Raw genomic sequence first — 18,976 nt, forward strand, 5'->3', positions numbered from 1 at the left:
TTTTTGTGTTCTCATCATACTTTATAGAATAAAGTTTTCTAAGTAAGAATAATTTGCTTGTTAAGTTAGCTCGTTCATGGACACTTTTTAACTTTTGTTATGTTTCCGAAGCAGTCGATTCATGTATTACATGAATTATTTGAGAATCTGAAATATTTAAGCATATTAATGCTCTAGCAGTACGATCACGCTTATAGTATGCATCGTCTGGTTTTTCAGGTTTAACGCCGAATACTGCGTCATATAAATTTTCTTTAATTAATAGCATCTCCATTCGAAACTTCCATATTGAATAATTTTTATCATTTAATTTTTCAATACTATTATTATCTTCTTTTGAAACTGCCATTTGTGACGATTTACTTTTGCAAAGAGAAAAAACAATTCCAAGATGGCGGTATAATGTCAGAACAATGACAGTTGAAACGCCTTTTTCGGTAATTACTAACTCATTCGCAATGATAACTTCTATTTTGCTTATGACTTATTAAAGGACGTCATAGCTTATTGAGACATGCATTTTACATCCTTATCAGCGATTTCAGTCTCATAATCAATGTTAGGGTTAAGATCATTTATCATTTAACTTGTAACGATAAGCCAATGATAATTCGTCCATTCACAGCACAGGATAGGATGACAAATTATACATACCAGCAATGTCTTCAAAATACTTTACTGAAGTTATTGTTAATTTAAGGACATAAATCACAAAGCAGTTGACTGCACAGAGAAAAGAACAAGAAGTAAAAACGAAACCGAAACTAACAAAACGGGGATATTAATCTTAAATCAAGGAACGAGATCTCGCACTCTTCTCGCGAGCACTATCGTTGAGGAGTTGTTAATAAACACGGACGTCTAACAAAAAATAGGCAAATTTCCAAAATCAAGTTTTATAATTCTATTCTAAACTTTCGTTTATGTTAATAAATGTCCTTAAATTGGTTATATCTGACTCTGCATTCTTCCTCCTGAGAGGCTCATTCCTGGACTTCAGAGTGACTCTTACCCTTGTGCCTTAATCATCCATTTCATCTCCAACAGTCCTGCCACCAGGTGTGTTTTATCAGACACACCTGGTGGCAGGACTCTACCTAAAAAGTGTTTAATAAACCTTTTACGGCCCCGAACCCCACAGCACATACAAAAAACAAGATTTTGATCACATATACAATTACCTAAAATCTAAATCCTTAACCTAATTAATACTAAACAAAGAAAACAGAGTAGATAGAGCAAGATTAAAAAAGAGAATGAAGAATTTTTAGGAAAGAGGGTACCCGGAGTTTCACGTCCTTCAATGAGGCAACTTGAATCCAGTCAGGATGTTCTTCAAAATATTTTCTTGTATCTCTTGTTTTCACAAATAACTTTAGGGTTGCTTCCAAAGAGTTTCCTCACTCTCCAATTTCAATCTTGATCCTATTCTCTATGGTTCTTAGGTTAAGGATTTATACCTAAGGTTGCACTCTATTGCTCCTGACACTACCCTAATGACACAAAGCTCGTCTCCAACATGTCTTATTCTTCGATGCCTCGCCAAAAAGTGTCTTAGCCACTTGAATTTTGCCCTCAGGGCTCTCTTTTCCCTATTGTTCATTGCCCGCACCCTTGAAAGTAAGATTGGTTAGAATGTTCTAGAAGCAGGGAAACAAAAGAAATGAAGAACAAAGGGGAATAGATAGAATTGAGATGGAAAATATAATGATATAAAAAAATATAAAATAAAACTATACATGGAATATGGCATTCTGCTACAATACTGAGTGAATGTTCTTTGACAAAGATCCATCACCTTTTCCACTCAAATCAAATCACATGTAACTTGATAAAGAAAGAAAATAATAGACTCCTCAAGACACCAACTTCCCCAAACCTTGCATTCCTGGAGAGCATTCATTGGTTCATCAAGACCTATCAGACCAACACCCACTAGAAATCAGAATCAGACTCAAAGGAAGTGAAAAGCCTTCATACTCCAAACAGGACTTTTCTTTTGTCATATCCAACTAGGAAATAGTTGTAAGCTTTGTTTTTCTTTTTTTCAAATAAAATAGATTTTGATTGTAAACAGAGTCCAATTTCGGTGTCTACCACAACCACACACACAAAAATTCATTTCTTGCACCATTCTGAACAAGAAAGAGAAAATGAGAAATCCTATCTATCAAACATGAGATAGGGTGCAGAAACAACTGGTATTGGCAATCTCACATATATCATAACTGTGTAGGCCAGGGGTGTCAAACTGGCGGCCTCCCGATGTGATTTTTTGTTGCATGATTCTCTAAAATTAAATGAAACGGCTTACAGATCAGGGTTAACTGATGAACATCTATCTGCCATAATGAAGATTGTTCTACGTTTTCATTCAGATATAGAAAATTAGGAAAAAGAAGATACTGTAGAGCTGGCAAGTTTCTGGTGAAAACAATTAATCTTAGTTTTATAAATATGTACATTAATTAAAATAAATGTTTAAATAAAAGCAATACTATAGCAATTATATATTGTTCAGTGAATTCAACTCAACAATATATAATTGTTGAGTTGAATTCGCTGAACTACATAACATGTTTTAATTGACCTATCTATATTCCTGCATTCTCACTTCAAATTATAATTTTTTAAAAATTTGTAAATGTGGCCCACGTGAATCTTAGTCACATTAATGGCCCATTGTTTAAATGAGTTTGACACCCCTGGTGTAAGCTAACCATGGGACCTATTCTGAGCTCTTCTGATAACTCAACAAGAGCGATACACAGGACATTCAATAAGTCCCATTAGTGAAAGGCAGTTAACGAACGTTATACAAATCGGCATTCTGTGCTCCACATTAAGTGAGTTTCACTACAGGTAGTCAGTCAAGATGTGTCTGGATTCCATGCTATCGATAGTTATTACGCTTTAACCAATCACAGTTTAGTTAATATTGTATTTTTGTCATGCGACTGCAACCCACCATTTTCTAAGTGAAGCATGTGGTTTTAGCATTGTCATGTACCAGCGCTAGTGAAATAGTTTTGTTTTAAAATGTCAAAGCAAGCGAACTACAAGTTGCCAGTTCCAGATGTTCGTTAATTTTATGAAAGACAACCCTAAATTAATGTCAGAGAAGTTAGATGCTTATTTACCATAAAAGATCGCCAGAAATTGTGGCAAGAAAGCCAACCATCTGAATTCCGATGGAGTCAGCTAACAAAAGACCCAGAAAGATGGTGAAAAGTAACTGATAGCTTTGAATATAAATATATAACTATCATTTTAATTTATACATATGCGAATGAAACCTATTTCAGAAATAATGTTCATGCTATATCTACTTACTTTAAATTTTAACAAGCAATTATTCATACAATATTCATAAATAGTTAAGGTAATTATTTTTAAGCAATACAACAACATAGTTTATTAACTCTCTCTCTAATTGCTTGTGAAGTAAAATCATTCTTACACCAAAAGATGCCGTGTTGTTTATACTTTCATTATGTTATCTTTCATTATGTTTATACATTCATTATGTTTATACTTTCATTATGTTATGTTATCGCCTGTGGCTATCAGAACCAAAAACGAAATGTATGACTCGGAATAGCATTTTCACAACTGATTAAACACAAATCACGTGGTTCTGATAGAAACTGGTTTTTATCATATTCGTTAGCTTAACAATACTACTCAGACTACAGTACTATCAATACTACAGGTCCCCATGACTGTATTAAGTACTCTGCTGCTAGGTGTAATTGAAATTTACTTTCCTAGACTCTTGTGTAACAACAGATTTTATAAATACTGATGAACAATAGATATTCAGTTCATTTAAGACAAAAAATTATCAGTAGCTAGCTCATGATCATTGAAATAAAATCAATCTTAATGAAAAATGTAAAAATAGGAAGATAACAAAAACACAATGCAATATTCAAAATAGATATGAACTATAAATAAATATTAGAAAAATGGATGTTGTTAGTTTTATATTGTGTAGATATGAAGAGATAAGCAGATGACTTAATTCACACAAAACAGAAATTTAACAAAAACATCAATCATCATTTGCTTCAAACACAATACAATCCACAAAAGTCAAAAGTCTTTACAAAATTCTAAATTTTCAATACAGGATGGTTATAATTAAAGTTGCGCTACTCAGACTGGTCTAGAGCCCGTTCTCGTGGATGTATTTTGATGAAACTTGGTATATATGTTATATGGACCATGGAAGAAAGGAAAATGCAAAGTCACGTGTTCAAAACGCCTTACAGCATTAAAAGGCGTTTTGAACATGTAATTGATGCAAATGGATTGCACATTGGACAAATATTGTGAATAAAAACCTTTTGCGTATTTCTATTATGTGTTTCTTGTTCATGTGCCAATTTTTCACCTAGTGGTAAAAATTCAAACTAAATATTTTTTTGCATTTTCCTTTTCCCCCATGGTCCATATAACATGTACCAAGTTTCATCAAAATACATCCACGAGAACAGGCTCTAGACAGGTCTGAGTAGCATAACTTTAATTATAACCACCCTGTATATCTCAGTTATAAAGAAGATAATTTGTTAGTCTGCTTGTTCTTTATACATTTTGACATAGCTTGAGCAAATGAAATAAAAGTTTTCAGGAAAGAAAAATTATTAAGTGCATTCATGATTGCAATCATGAATACACTTAATAATTTTTCTTTCGTAACATACAAAAAACCATGTAATGTTAATAAAACTATTAACTACTATTCATATGTCCCAGAATATATAAAAAAGAATATTTATATCATGGAGTTAAAAAACTTATATACAAGAATAACAGATAAAAAATGGCAAAAAATTAAAATGAAGGAGCTAAAAGCTAAATTTTTACTTAACGACTACCCCAAATCGAAATTAAGCACATGGCAAAAACAATACTGGAAAAATAGATTTAATACAAAATATAAATTAAACAAAAAATACAAAACCCTTCCCATATATCAAAAACATTTTCAAGGGCTGTAATAAGATCCTAAAAAAAGACAATATCAGTTTGGCACCATCTTTAACCAACAAAATATCTCATAGTATCCATTATGACATTAATAAACAACATAACAACAAACCTAACATTCTAAAATCTGTAGGAACTATTTAAAAACTTGAATGCAACTGTCAAAATCCAAAAACTTACATCGGTGAAACAGGCCGGTTACTAGAAACCAGAATTAAAGAACATGAAGCTGCTACCCGCCTTAAACATAACACTTCCCCCTGGTACTATCACACAAGTGACAATAATTGCCAAATTAATAAAAACAATATAAAAGTGTTACATTTAGAAAAAGACCCATATAAAAGGAAATTTAAAAAACACATAGAAATCAAAAAACACCCTAAAGATAACTTAATTAATATTTCAAAGGGCATGTCAATAGACCACCAATGGTATAAACTAATAGAGAGCACCTCCACGCGTTAAATATTGTTTGAAACACACCCCCTTGTACAGAATGTTAGGAATGGTTTAAATAACATCACTTGCCAGTATACTGTTACTCAGTGAACACCAGATAACACCCATTGTCAATTTGTATTCTGTTCCATTTCTTATCAAGAATAATACATTTTAACTAAAAATGTAAGTGTTTATAGATATTTTAAAATTAATAATCTATGTTATATATATTCTTCACGTAAATGATGTGTTAACCACGCCCATTACTTTTTTCATATTATAGGAAATAGTCATACAACTATGTAATAAAGGTATTGTCACGCATATCTATACTGTACCATTATATAACATGTAAGGTTTTTTTGTTATTGTCAACCCCGCGTTTATGTTAAATCCCACTTACCAATGTCATGAAACTCACCTTGTTTTTGCAATTTTAACAGCACTGAAGAGGGATTAGGAATACAAGCCAACCCGAAATGCATCTGAATTTTTTAAAAAAGTGTTCTTTTAAATAAACTGTAACGTTTTCCTAACTAATTGCTGTTTGATCATCTACCAAAATTAACATTTGGATTACAAAGACGCTACACACAGAATTTGAAGATACAGCAACCACGTCTTCTACATTAAGAAGTCTATGGTTTTTATTTTAATNGTTCTTTTAAATAAACTGTAACGTTTTCCTAACTAATTGCTGTTTGATCATCTACCAAAATTAACATTTGGATTACAAAGACGCTACACACAGAATTTGAAGATACAGCAACCACGTCTTCTACATTAAGAAGTCTATGGTTTTTATTTTAATGTTTGTTGTTATTAACATGTTCATTTTAATATACATATATATCTAGAAATCAAAATAAAAAAACTTTAACTGACTTTTCATGGAAAAGTATTTTAATACTGTAAATAAAATCTTTCAATTTTTATCTGATTCTATACATGTAAAACTGGAACTACACATACAGCTGAATTATACAAATTCAATTTATAGAAATTTTGTGGCATCTTAGTTCTAAAACAGTTGATACTACTTTTATTTTATAATTTAAAATGAAAAATAAAAATCTTACCATGTTTAGCAGTTTCCTGACTGGAACAAAAGGTACTGAAATACTGAAAACTCCACCAAATACAAATTAACCCTACAAAAAAAANGATTTTATTCTCAAGGGGGACATTTTCTGCAATGAAGTTTTTGCGATTCTGAATACAACAGACAACAAAATTTTTAAAAACTTATTCATTTTTTTATTAACTAAACAAACATTTATTTCAAAAAAAGTAACACAAACTATTAAAAAACATAAAAAAACCTTTTAAGCTAGACCGCATATGCAAGGAAAAATAAGTTGATCATAAAATTAAACTTGATAATGTGTTATCTGTTTCCAAATGTTATAATACAGTATTTTGTAGTGTTCACATTAAGCTTGACCATATAGTGATTCAATTCGAATTTAAGATTATTATTTGTTTTGTCGGGATAAAAATCGTCTGGCACACTCGTTTTCCCGCGCTTTTAGTCGTTCGACAGACGATGTTGGTCGCCATAGGAACGCTACTCGGACATCATCTGAAGACTCGACCGCTCATTGGTTAAAAGACATCACGCCATCTGCGGAGTCTTGGAGAGCTTTAGCTTAAACGTTTTTTTTTATGTTTTTTAATAGTTTGTGTTACTTTTTTTGAAATAAATGTTTGTTTAGTTAATAAAAAATGAATAAGTTTTTAAAAATTTTGTTGTCTGTTGTATTCAGAATCGCAAAAACTTCATTGCAGAAAATGTCCCCCTTGAGAATAAAATCGACCTGTTCAAGTGATTTGCTTGGACGAACGCGATATCTCTGCCGTTTCGTTTTCGTTGGGACACCCTGTATATAGGGTATGCTGGTAAAGTCAAACAAGTTAAATGAGAATAACATCATTATTCTTATTTCGTTAGGCTTTTCGAATGATACGTGCATAACTAAATGTCTGTTTCTAAAATCGAAGATATGAATGTTACTAGTGCAGCCTTAACCAAAATATTTTTCTTAGATTGCTTCGGGTGGACAGTTATTTCTATCATTTCACCTTTTAATTCCAGTTTAAACACTCAAGTAGATTTAGAAACATCGATATCATCGGGTGCCATTTTCTTAATGAAATGAACTAACTCTTTCCTTCGTGAACTTTGTTAGAGTTTCATTCAAAACATCATCACCGCAGAGCATGTGCACTGAGCGAGACTACTATTATTTGAATGATTTGTTACTAACGTGTTTAACTGGTTTGACTTTACATATGTACCCAATGTCAAAGCTGAACAGTTCTTCAAATAAAAGTATTTCAATTCTTATTTCAAATACAACTCTCTTGACAAAAGTATTGAGTATGATGTAAGAAATTAAAATCGCTTAAAAAATAAAAATGTAACATTCAAAACAAAAATATACATTTTATTCACTGTGTTATAGTGTGTTAATCACTTTAATTTCAAATAAATAAACCAAGCCATTTTTTTAAAAGAAAAATTTTTACATATAGCAGTATTGGAAAAAAGTTTTTGTACATACAGGATGTTGGAAAACAGTATTAGAATACTGTTTTAAATTTACAGATTTGAGCCTTCTAATTTGAATGGAAGAAACCATAGCTTTAAGAAGTGTGTCCTTTGTTTATAACTTCTAGAATGTTTCATCATCCGTTATTGCATGGAAGGGCAATAAACCCAGCGGGGGGAGCAGGAGAGGGTATTTATTGACTCAGTTGAGAAAGCAATTCTCTTACTTTTTGGTGCGATTACAGGTAGAACACAAAGGCTACCAGAGACAATAGGACTGTGCAAGAGAAAAATTATGAAAGATAACAGACTCTGATCCAATGAGATGACCAGGAGAAAACAGTAATTACACAACACAAAAATTTGAGGAACTTCTCCTGTATTAATGCCTTCTCTCCCATGTATCTTTGATTGTCTACTGACAGTAGGATTGTCATGTAAGAAAATTTGCAGATTAGACTAATATGTAATTGTTGAAAAAAGATGACATGTCTGATTGTAACTGGAACCTAATGCATTGTAATATTTGAATACCCTCTGAACACTGCATGTATTGGATTGATGTTAACTCAACTTTGTGTTGAAAAAAATAAAAACTTACAATATTTTACCTGTCTTTGCATAAACAATGGCTTCAAAATTTGTTAATGATATGAGAAAACAAATTATAAAGCTACTACAAGATGGAAAAAATCACAGAGCAGTATGAGTTGGTGTAACATTAGGAACTAAATTACAGTTGGTAAAAGTTTAGACACAAGAGACAAAAAATCATGTCAGAAGAGATTGATTGTCCTAAAACCTAGCAAGGCTCAAGATTATCTATTTAAAAAAATGTTTAAAAAAATCAAAAAAATATCTTCCAAACAATTAAATGCAAAATGAAATATAAATAAAACAAATGTTTGTGACAGAACAATAACAAATACACTGAATGACATGGGATTTTCATTTGCAAAGCCAAAACAAGCCCTTTCTGATTAAGAAACAAAAAAGCAATCATTTAAAATGACCAAGACAGTACTAGAATTAGACCATAGAAGACTATAAAAAAGGTTATTTTTTCAGACAAGTTATATAGACTATGCATTGGATATGGTGATGATGCAGGATAATTTGTTTGGAGAACGAAAATATCAGATTTTATGAAAAAACAGAGAAAAACCAAGTTGTTGTCAATAATTTAGATTAAGATTAATAGAAAAGCTCAGATGACAACAAAATTTTGCCAAAAAGAAAATGTCCTTGTTTAATAGTGTTTAACAGTGAAGAAAAAATTAATATTAACATGCAATACTTTTAACTGAAATTGTTAGTTAATTATTGATTACTTTAATAAACATATTTCTCTTAATTGAATAAAAGAATTGTGTAGTATTGCTAATGTTTGGAACCTAAACCAATGTTTTGTTCTAGTCCTTTGTTTTGTGTAGCATGGGATTTTCATAACAGTACGTTTTCAGAACCTAACTACCATGTTATAAAACAGATATCCATAATTGTAATTGAAATACTTTTATTTCAGTATTTTTCTAGCTTTAATTACACTACTCTATTGTTCTACTATAAAATCAAAAATGAAATACTTACAATACAGTTTGCTTTTATATTTCTGAAACATTTCTGTTTAAAGTTCTAAAATAGAAAAATAAAAAAATTTTTATTATATAAAAAAATTTTTTTTTTAAAAAATAAATATTTTTTTTAAAATTTTTTTTTTTATTTTAAATTCACTTATTCTTTTGAATAAAATCATAGTAAATATTATATAAAGTATATTTTTGAAGGGCCCCACACTTTATGATTGACCCATGCCCTGCAGTTCCTAGAGGCGGCCTGACTGCAGCTGAATTTGATGAAGCAAAGTTGATAAAACAGAGTTTATATAGAGAAGATACAAAATTATTGGAAGTTCTGAAAAATTTTAAGACCATAAAAAAATTGTATCAATTGTAGAAACTGCAATTTACTTCCACTGCATGGAAATCATATTATGATCATCCTTGAAAAGTCAATAGAAGGACCAAACATAACTAGACTATTGACCCCTCACATATCACATATTACATTCTAAAAAAATAAAATGTATCTGTATGTAGTAAGGAACATGGGCCTGAAATTGGGCTGTGAATCTGTCCAAAAACATTTGTCATATTAAATATATGGGTAAGAAAAACAAGGTTGTCTTATTAATTAATGTTAAACATTTCCAGGTAGAATGTTCTCATCACATTATATCACATTACATTTTTTGGATGAAATTATCCAATATTTGGTTTGATCTCTCAATTAGATACTAGACAATATCCAAACTAACAGATAACTTTAGTTGTGTAAACAGCCATCTTCAGGTTCTATAGCTTGAATAAATATAAACAAATTCTAGAATACATGTAGGCACATGCAGTTACAAAATACAGTTCTTTTCTGTTAACGGGATGCCAGTTGCAACTTTAATCTAATGCGCGATACCGTCGTACATGTTGTTCCGCTAAGAGTATCACAATTAACTATTTATCCCATGCAACTGTGCCAGCTTCAAGTAGTCCATCTGATTGTTTGTGGAGTGCTACATATCATATAGTTTTGGGGAGTGTGGGGATCGCCCCACCCTGGCACTGAGGTGCAAGTAATAGTGAGCACTGAAGTGCACAACTACATAGAATAGACAGGATACTAATGCATGTTAAAAACTGATCTTTTGAGGCAAATACTTGTAAAGGGTCAACAATTCTGGGGGTGGTGCAAAACCTCTCAGAGCTTGAATCTTACCATATAGGCTGGCATCCCATTAACAAAAAAGTACCCAAAATACATAAGCAGTTAATTAAATAACATTAAAATACTGAAGAAATTATAACCAACAATAATAAATCACAAAATGCTATTTTGAATAAGAATAAATAAATTAATCTTCTAATAACAAGGCATAAATCAAAATAAAGTTTACCAACCTTATGTAGGCCTTGTATATAGCCTAAGTAAATAATGTTAGACTGAAAATGTTAGTTACTTACATATACATTAGTAACTTTGTTACTAACATTTTCTGTCTACACCTAAGACCTTCTTCAGGTAGATTTTTCTAAAATCAAATCTTTCTGGTACTAGTGTTCTAGATTAGATTGGTAGAAGAAACTGATGTATTCAAATTCAGATGTTTTCCTCTTTAAATTTTTTCTAAATATCCAATAGTGTGTGTCTATTTGTAGTTTATTCATTGCCTATTACAATGATGGGTTGCAATGCTCTTGGGATCTGTTTTTCTTCCTTAAAATTGATGGACAGGTCTCTGGAGATCTGCCTTAAATATTTCTAGTGCCTAGTGATTTGTTTGCTATATTTTTCATATTAGGGTGGGCTCTTCTAATAAGTGCTCTAATGGCCACCATCTTGTAGTTGTATTGGTTGTTGACCATACATGATTGAAAATGTTTGCTTTCTTGTAAAATCTTACTGATGATTGGTTTCATGCATTTTGTTTATTAATGTTTACCAGTTTTGAGTAGTTGAATGTAAACAGTAAATATTTAGTAGGAAGGCAATTGAAGTTTGGAATGTTGTCTAAACATTACAAAGTTCAATTGTCTTACTAATAAAATATTTGGTTTTGAACTGATTAACTATCACTTATCAAGCTAAAATCATAGATTAACTGATAAAAGATATTTTCTAATGTTTTAACATCGTCTGAGGAAATTGATATGTTTCAAAGGGACTAGAATGTGTTACAACACAGTATATCAGATTAATAGTGAAACCATGAAAAGCTGAAAAATTTTGCACTACAAAGTATACACCACTTATAACCACAGATTTTGTTGTCAGAATTAGTATCTCTCAAAACAAATTAAAATACATTTGTAAAACTTTGCTTATTGTAACCAGAATTAGTTTTAGATTTAATTATCTTCAGCTAAATAAGACATTTTTAAGTTGTATTTTCGCATTATCAGTCTCATCATGCATCAAAAGCAAATTGTTATAAATCTTATAATAATTTTGTTAACCAGTATTTTAAACATTAATCTTTGTTTTAATCGTTATTTGCTCACAGTATAGTAATCTGAAGTAGTAATATTTATTACATCAACTACAAACTGATGAATTACTATTAATTAATAATAATAAATCTTTAAGCTGTACATATTTTAATTGTTTTAATATGTCCTTTTAATGTCAATTAAATAAAACAGGAATTTCCACTAATTGTAGTCTTACTCACTGTACAGTACTTACCTATTTAATGTTATCAGTTAGTACTTTTAACTGTATAGATGAGTCTCGAAGTGATTACAATGTGTATTTCAATGTATAAATATACGAAAGATCTTTTTTTTAATCAAAATTTGATCATTTTTAATTTATTAAACAATTTATTCTTCTCCATACACCGGAATGTACTAAAAATAACTCTTACTTACAACCTCATAACCGGAGTGTACGTATAATACTTCTGCTAACGTTTTCGACGCCCCTTCCAAGCTCTTCCTCGGGGTTTTTCGATAAATACCGAGCCGGACGTCTAAATTCGACCACTTTCTTTCGATTCGTTTACTTTTCGAATCATCGCACGCGGTGACCTTCGAACCAATTTAAAACAAAAAAGAAAAGAGCGACGTTTTGCGTGCGGCACACGCGCGCCACAGTACTTGCGACGTAAACTTTTAAACGATATCGTCCAGCAAGAACTGCCATACCGTCAAAAGGGCTATCTCTTCTTNTACCAACCTTATGTAGGCCTTGTATATAGCCTAAGTGGTGTTGCTGGGGCATTAATCAAACTCAAAGATTGGATGTCATGCCAATCTTTTTACTAAAATAATAAAGAAATTTTCACAAAAAAACGTTAATATGTCATTATAATATGTCAAAAGCACTAGCAGCAATAAAACATTACTTTAAATGTATTTAACGCCTTTTTGCAAAAGTTTATTTATTGACCAGATGGGGAATTGGTGATATTGGGTTGGGAGAGGGTGATAAAAACAATGATCTCAGTAACTAAAATGTACATTTGTTGACCTGAGTATTTAGAATAATGAAACTGCAAAACACAAAAAATGCTCTGGCTAAAATTAAGAGAGAGTGGGCATTAGAGATAGTTAGGAGAGGGGACCCAACAATATTTTTTCTATAGTGTTAAAATAATATTCATGACAATTTTGGTGAGGATATGTTGAATGGTATAAAACACTTTGCCTATCTAAATCAGGAAAGGGCCACAAAGCATATCATGACTAAAAACCAACTCTGGTAAATAAATAGCAACTTTACTGAGTGTCTGTCCTTGAATTTTGTTCATTGTCACGGTGAATGTCAGAATGATGGAAAACTTAAATTGTTTAACTGTGAAAGGAAAAGTGCTATCACTTGGTATCTGAAGAAATGTTAAATGCTTCTGTAGTATTTGTCCATCAGGATCTCGATGTTTGTGTTATTAAATGTAAAATGTATAACTATTCTTGTTCCATTTACCAACACTTATTTATTGCCAATGTTCCTCATGAGCATGACTACAACTCCAATCTTTAATGTTAACTTGAATGGTGGTAGCCCAACCACCCCTAAACCCACCCCCTCTTAACTTTGTATGTTTGTTGGGCAAAGATTCTATGCCATTTAACATATACACATCAAATTTGGTGGAAATTTCAAAACCGTAGAAAAAAACACTGAGGTCTACAATCCCATAATACCTAAAAAGCCCACTCCCAGATAATGGCCATAGAAATTTTTTTGTGTTTTGTAGTTTCATTATTATACATACTTAGGTCAAAAAGTGTGCATTCTAGTTACTAAGACCATTGATTTTATCACCCTTTCCCAACCCTACTTCACAGATTCCCCATCTTCTCAAAAGCCCAAGCAACATCAGACCTATGCAACTAGCTGCCTTCTTGCATTTCCCAAATTACAAATTTATTCAAGATAAAGTTCATTCCCATTAACTTGTTCATAATAGTCAATAATGTTCAATAATGACAACACTATTATCAACACTTAATGTTAAATCCATGTAAAAATAAAAGCAACTCTTTATTTTATTTAAATGTATTAATGTTAGAAATTAGCAAATAAAGCAGGAACAGTTAAAACAACTTAATTGTTATATGGTGTGTGGGTGCTTGACACGTCTGTCTCATAGACTTAATACTTAATATTGTATCTTTGCCACTCCACCATGTCCAAACCATTGCACCTTTCTCAAATCTCTATTCAGTGGCATCATCCACAAGGTAAGAGCTTTAATTAGATACTTGAACTCTATTTTTAGCTCCAGTCATTTACTAAAACTATGTCGGATAAACTGAAACACTATCAATTAATATAAACAGTACAACCTGTGAAAAGCAGAAACTTGCCTAAGTGAAACAAATTATTTAAACAGTGGAATTTTTTATGGTAAAAAGAAACCTGCTCAAAATAGTAACTTGCCAAACCAGAAAACATACTCAGTACTGTGCAATTCCAGTTTACACAGGTTTTACTGTAGATTATAAAAATGAATCAGTGTTTCATTCAATCAAATCCATCCAACAAACAAAGCAATAATAAATATAAATACATCGCACTAACCTTGTATAGCTTTGCAGATAATATTTAGAATGTAACACTAACATTTTCAACCCATTTCTAGGGTCTTCTTCAGGTGTTCTATAAATTTTTCTGGTGCAATATGAGTTTGATTCAGATTTTTAAATGTTCCAATCTCTAATGCTTCTATCTTTGAAAATTTATTTTTTAAAATTTCAAAATTTAAATCTCTAAACGACATGTGCCAGCACTGGCAGTTATAGTGTCACATTATAAATAGCCTGCCATGCTCTTGATAGTTGTTTTCCTTCTTTAAAATTGATTGACAGGCCTTTGCAGTCCGCTTTAAAAATTTCTAATGCCTCCAGATTTCACAGTTGGTTTATATTAGCGGAATTTTATATACTCCTGGTGTTCTTTCCCTTTCCGTCCTATCTTTCTCATTTCTTAGCATGCTGAATGTATCTGGCTTATGTCTGTAGGCTATTTTTTGCATTGGTGTAAGTCTCCAATTTCTTGATATATGGTGCTAAGAGATAACAGATTTGTCAGAGACCTCATATATGTCGGATCTACAAAACGATCGCTCAAACAACGCATAAATTTTGAACTTTTTCTAGGCTTCGAGTAGACCATATTATATCAAATCAGCATTAATCAAGGCAGTGTTAAGCTGGATCTTACTGTATAACAAAAGGATTAGAAGTATGAAATAATCTAATAATCTTAAATACTTGGATTGGATGTCATGCCAACAGTTGTGTTAATTCAATTAGAAAGTTTAAACTAGGAGACGTTAAAGAGAATTAAAGAAATAATTTAATCTCACTAACGCTTTCAACGTAAATATATACATCGTCCTCAGGCAATTTGAAACAGGAAAGAGAATTCAAAGGGAACATTTAAATTTAAGCTTTAACAATATTATCCATTTTGGAACATACTGTAACTATTAAAGCAAATAAGTTTTCTAAAATTAATTCTAAAATTTAAAACTTATTTGCTTTAATAGTTATGTTCCAAAACGGATAATATCGTTAAAGCTTAAATTTAAATGTTCCCTTCAAATTCTCTTTCCTGTTTCAAATTGCCTGAGGACCAGGTATATATTTACAGACAAAAAAACTAGCACAAGTAAACTGGAACTATATACTAAACATAAAAATTCACACCTAAATACTAATTCCAGCAGTAATTGAACAAAAATTCTTTAAAATTCTTTAATTTCTAAAATTCTAATATTAATAATACTGTGTTAGATATATATTAAAAATTACCTTTGTATATGGTACAGTTATATCTGTATGTGTTTATTATATATTTACATTGAAAGCGCTAGCAAGATTAAATTATTCCTTTAATTCTCTTTAACACTTCCTAGTTTGAAGTTTCTAATCTAATAATCTTAATGTTTGTTCTTATTTTTTGCCTGGGCAATGCCAGGCTTACCTGCTAGTTTTATTATAAGCTGGAAACATGTCTAAGATGAATTAATGCTCCATACAGAGATAAAAAAGAATTGTAGTTTTATTTACTTAGCCTGCTTAATGCTATCAGTCAGTCATTATCATTAATATCAATAAATTCCAGTGTTTAGAATTTGTTTAATTTTTGATTAAATAAATGAACAACTATCTTCTTTATCTTAACAAGTATGTTTTATTTCTATAGATATGATCATTTGCAGATATGAATACAATTATGTCTAACCATTAAATTATCCTTGTTTTAGTCTGCTTAATAGTCTGGCAGTTCATTTGACATTACATTCTATGCATAACAATAGGGTTTCTCAAATGGGATCCCGGTTGTTTTTTTAACCTGGGAAATATCCTGGAAAATCCTGCAAATTTCTTAAAAGTTCACTTTTTTCTTATTTTACATTAAGGTTGAGGAAATTTTGCAAACAGAAAGTATAATTATAGTAGTACCTCAGGATACGAAATTAATCCGTTCCTAAACTGAGATCATATCATGAAAATGTCCTAAGGTGAATCATTTTTCCCCATATGATTACATGTAAAACCAAATAATCTGTTCCAACACGAAAAAACACACTCAAAACTAAATAGTAATATCATAACTGAAAAAAAATAACTTTAGTAAGGAAAGCACTGAAAAATGCATTTCATACCTTTTGCATTTTACCTTTGAGGAGAGATGACGGTGGAGGTGTAAACTGGTGGCGGAGGAGAGGGAGAAGGGAAATAATACTAAAACTTAACTTACATAACATAATGTATTTACAACTTAAAAATAACTTAACACTAATTTTTTTGTCTTTTCTGTTTTATATATTTTTTTAAATTTTTTATTCACTGTTTTTTGCTTTCTTTCCTTTACTTTCTCTGGATAGAGGTCACTTGGTAAAATATCTATTCAAAAAAGTTTGGCTTTGCCTACTTTTTAAAATGTTTCTAAAATGACTTAGGCAAACGTCATTAAACTGAGCAGCAATACTGCCAGTGTGAACCTTTTTGGGATGTTTCTTTTCAATAAAATCAGTCACTTTCTGATAATGCCTCAAGATTTCCTTTATTGAGCGAGATCCTTCCACGACAAAGCAAACACGTGGATTGAGACCAATGAACAGAAGAAACGTGTGATCGTGGCGGTGGCACTGCAAACTAATGTAACGTCGTATGGCGAGTTTTTGTTCGTACCATGGAGCAAAAATATGTTCGAATTTCACGTCGTATCCTGAAAATTTTGTATACTCAAGCATTCATATCCTGAGGTACTACTATAACTCAAACTGTCAGAATACATTTGTATTTATTAAATTTAAACCTACTTATTAGTTTTTTAAATTTTTGCTTGTTATGTCATGTCACGTCACAAATGGTCAATAATCAATATGTAACTTATTTGTGGCAGGACTCTGAAAATTCTTTACTTGTCAGTACCTGTAATATATGAAATAATTGCACTTATGCTGTCTAAATTTTTAACCATTCGATAACTGCATAATGCCAGGTTGTGCAAATTGGGCAAGGATACAAACAAGTACAAAGTCTGCGAGTAATTTTTCTTCATAAACCTGATTATTAAAGCCAAACAAAGTGCCAAATTATCGGGCTAAAAGCTTGATATTCTATTAAAGCAGCCAAGGTAGACAAATCAAGAATACTAGAAAGCAAAAGTAGTACTACAATCTCGAAAACAAACTAGAAATCTTTCAGGCTATGGGTGAAAAAACATATAACAACTGTTTTCTCTTAAATGCATTAAAACATGATTCCACTCACATCAATTGAATCAGAAAGAACATTCTCGGTAGCGAAACTTTCATTACTAAAATAAGAATCTGACTGAGTGATCGGAATATTGACCATCTTTGCTTTTTAAAATCTTATTATAAAAATTTATGATAATATTTTGTATTATGTTTTATTTAAAAAACGAAAATTACCTTTTAAGTTAGAAGTTTGATCTAAGTTCATTTTTTTTAAATTTTCAACTGAATTCAAAGCATTTTTATTGTTGTTGTTGTATGCAGTTTCCAGCAAACTTTAATAAATTTTTTCTATTTGTAAAAATTTCTACATAATTCAAAGGTAATTTTTAATATATATCTTATAGAGCATTATTAATATAATTTTGGAGGTTGCAGAATGTATTAAATTACTTTAAAAAATAGAAAATAATTATATCATTTGATTTCAAGATATTTTGTATATCTTAAAAATAATTAATTCTATCCTGGGATCCTGGAAAACAGTTCACTTTTTTCCTGAAATCTCAGGACAAGCAAAAGACCAGGAAATGAGAAACCCTACATAACAATATGAATTCAAAAAACTAATAGCAGAATTAGCAAAAAACAATATATGAATGACAGAGAACAATTTCTCAATAGCATAGTAACCAACTTTGCACTCCAGCTAGTACAGACATATATTGGTGGACTTTAATTAATAAACTCAGACTACTGTTTGAGGAGAGAGTAAGAAATATAAGTGTGTGACTCACATACAAATATAACTGTACCATATACCAATTGCTATGAAACAGTAAAGACAACATATGTATGTCCAGAGCACTGGGGATATATTGCATACCAATAAGAGAGAGAAGAAATGAATGTGGCTATTTTACATTTGAGCTACTAACAATCATCTCTGAGATTAAAAAAAAATACATGTAACATTGAAAAGAAGAAACAAGTCATATCACTAGCCATATATGAAAAAGTTTCTTTTCCATTTTCTCTAAAAGATTTTAGAGAAAATGGTTTCTTAAAATCAATACTAATAGCAAATGAAATTTGTACAAAACACAACATTCCTCTTGTATTCAAAGAAGTCAGAGCAAAAAGCAAAAATGTTTATTTAATTACAAAGAAACGAATACAAGTACAAATACTCCCAAAATAAATTTCTATAGGAACTATTTTTAAGCAACAGTAGATCAAGGAATAACTTCTATAGAAGAAGGATTTGAACAAAT

The 18,976-nt window shown here is 30.9% G+C and overlaps 1 protein-coding gene across 3 annotated transcripts in view; it reads right to left on the bottom strand.

Annotated features, from left to right (window-relative positions):
* Positions 1-18,976, bottom strand: part of LOC111612435 — a 63,216-nt gene that overhangs the window by 36,570 nt on the left and 7,670 nt on the right. For 2 of the 3 annotated variants that reach the window (XM_023353647.1, XM_023353646.1), the window contains exons 2-3: positions 9,581-9,625; positions 6,519-6,590 (exon numbers count right to left, since the gene is read on the bottom strand). In XM_023353647.1, coding sequence (XP_023209415.1) covers positions 6,519-6,590; positions 9,581-9,611 — 103 coding nt within the window. In that variant the 5' untranslated portion in view covers positions 9,612-9,625. Of the gene's footprint in view, positions 1-6,518; positions 6,591-9,580; positions 9,626-12,229; positions 12,628-18,976 lie in introns of those variants that run through there. The other variant, XM_023353648.1, reaches the window with a different exon arrangement.

Source organism: Centruroides sculpturatus, unplaced genomic scaffold (genome assembly GCF_000671375.1).
Source record: "Centruroides sculpturatus isolate CEXI.00-Female unplaced genomic scaffold, Cexi_2.0 scaffold1743, whole genome shotgun sequence".
NCBI lineage: Eukaryota > Metazoa > Arthropoda > Arachnida > Scorpiones > Buthidae > Centruroides > Centruroides sculpturatus.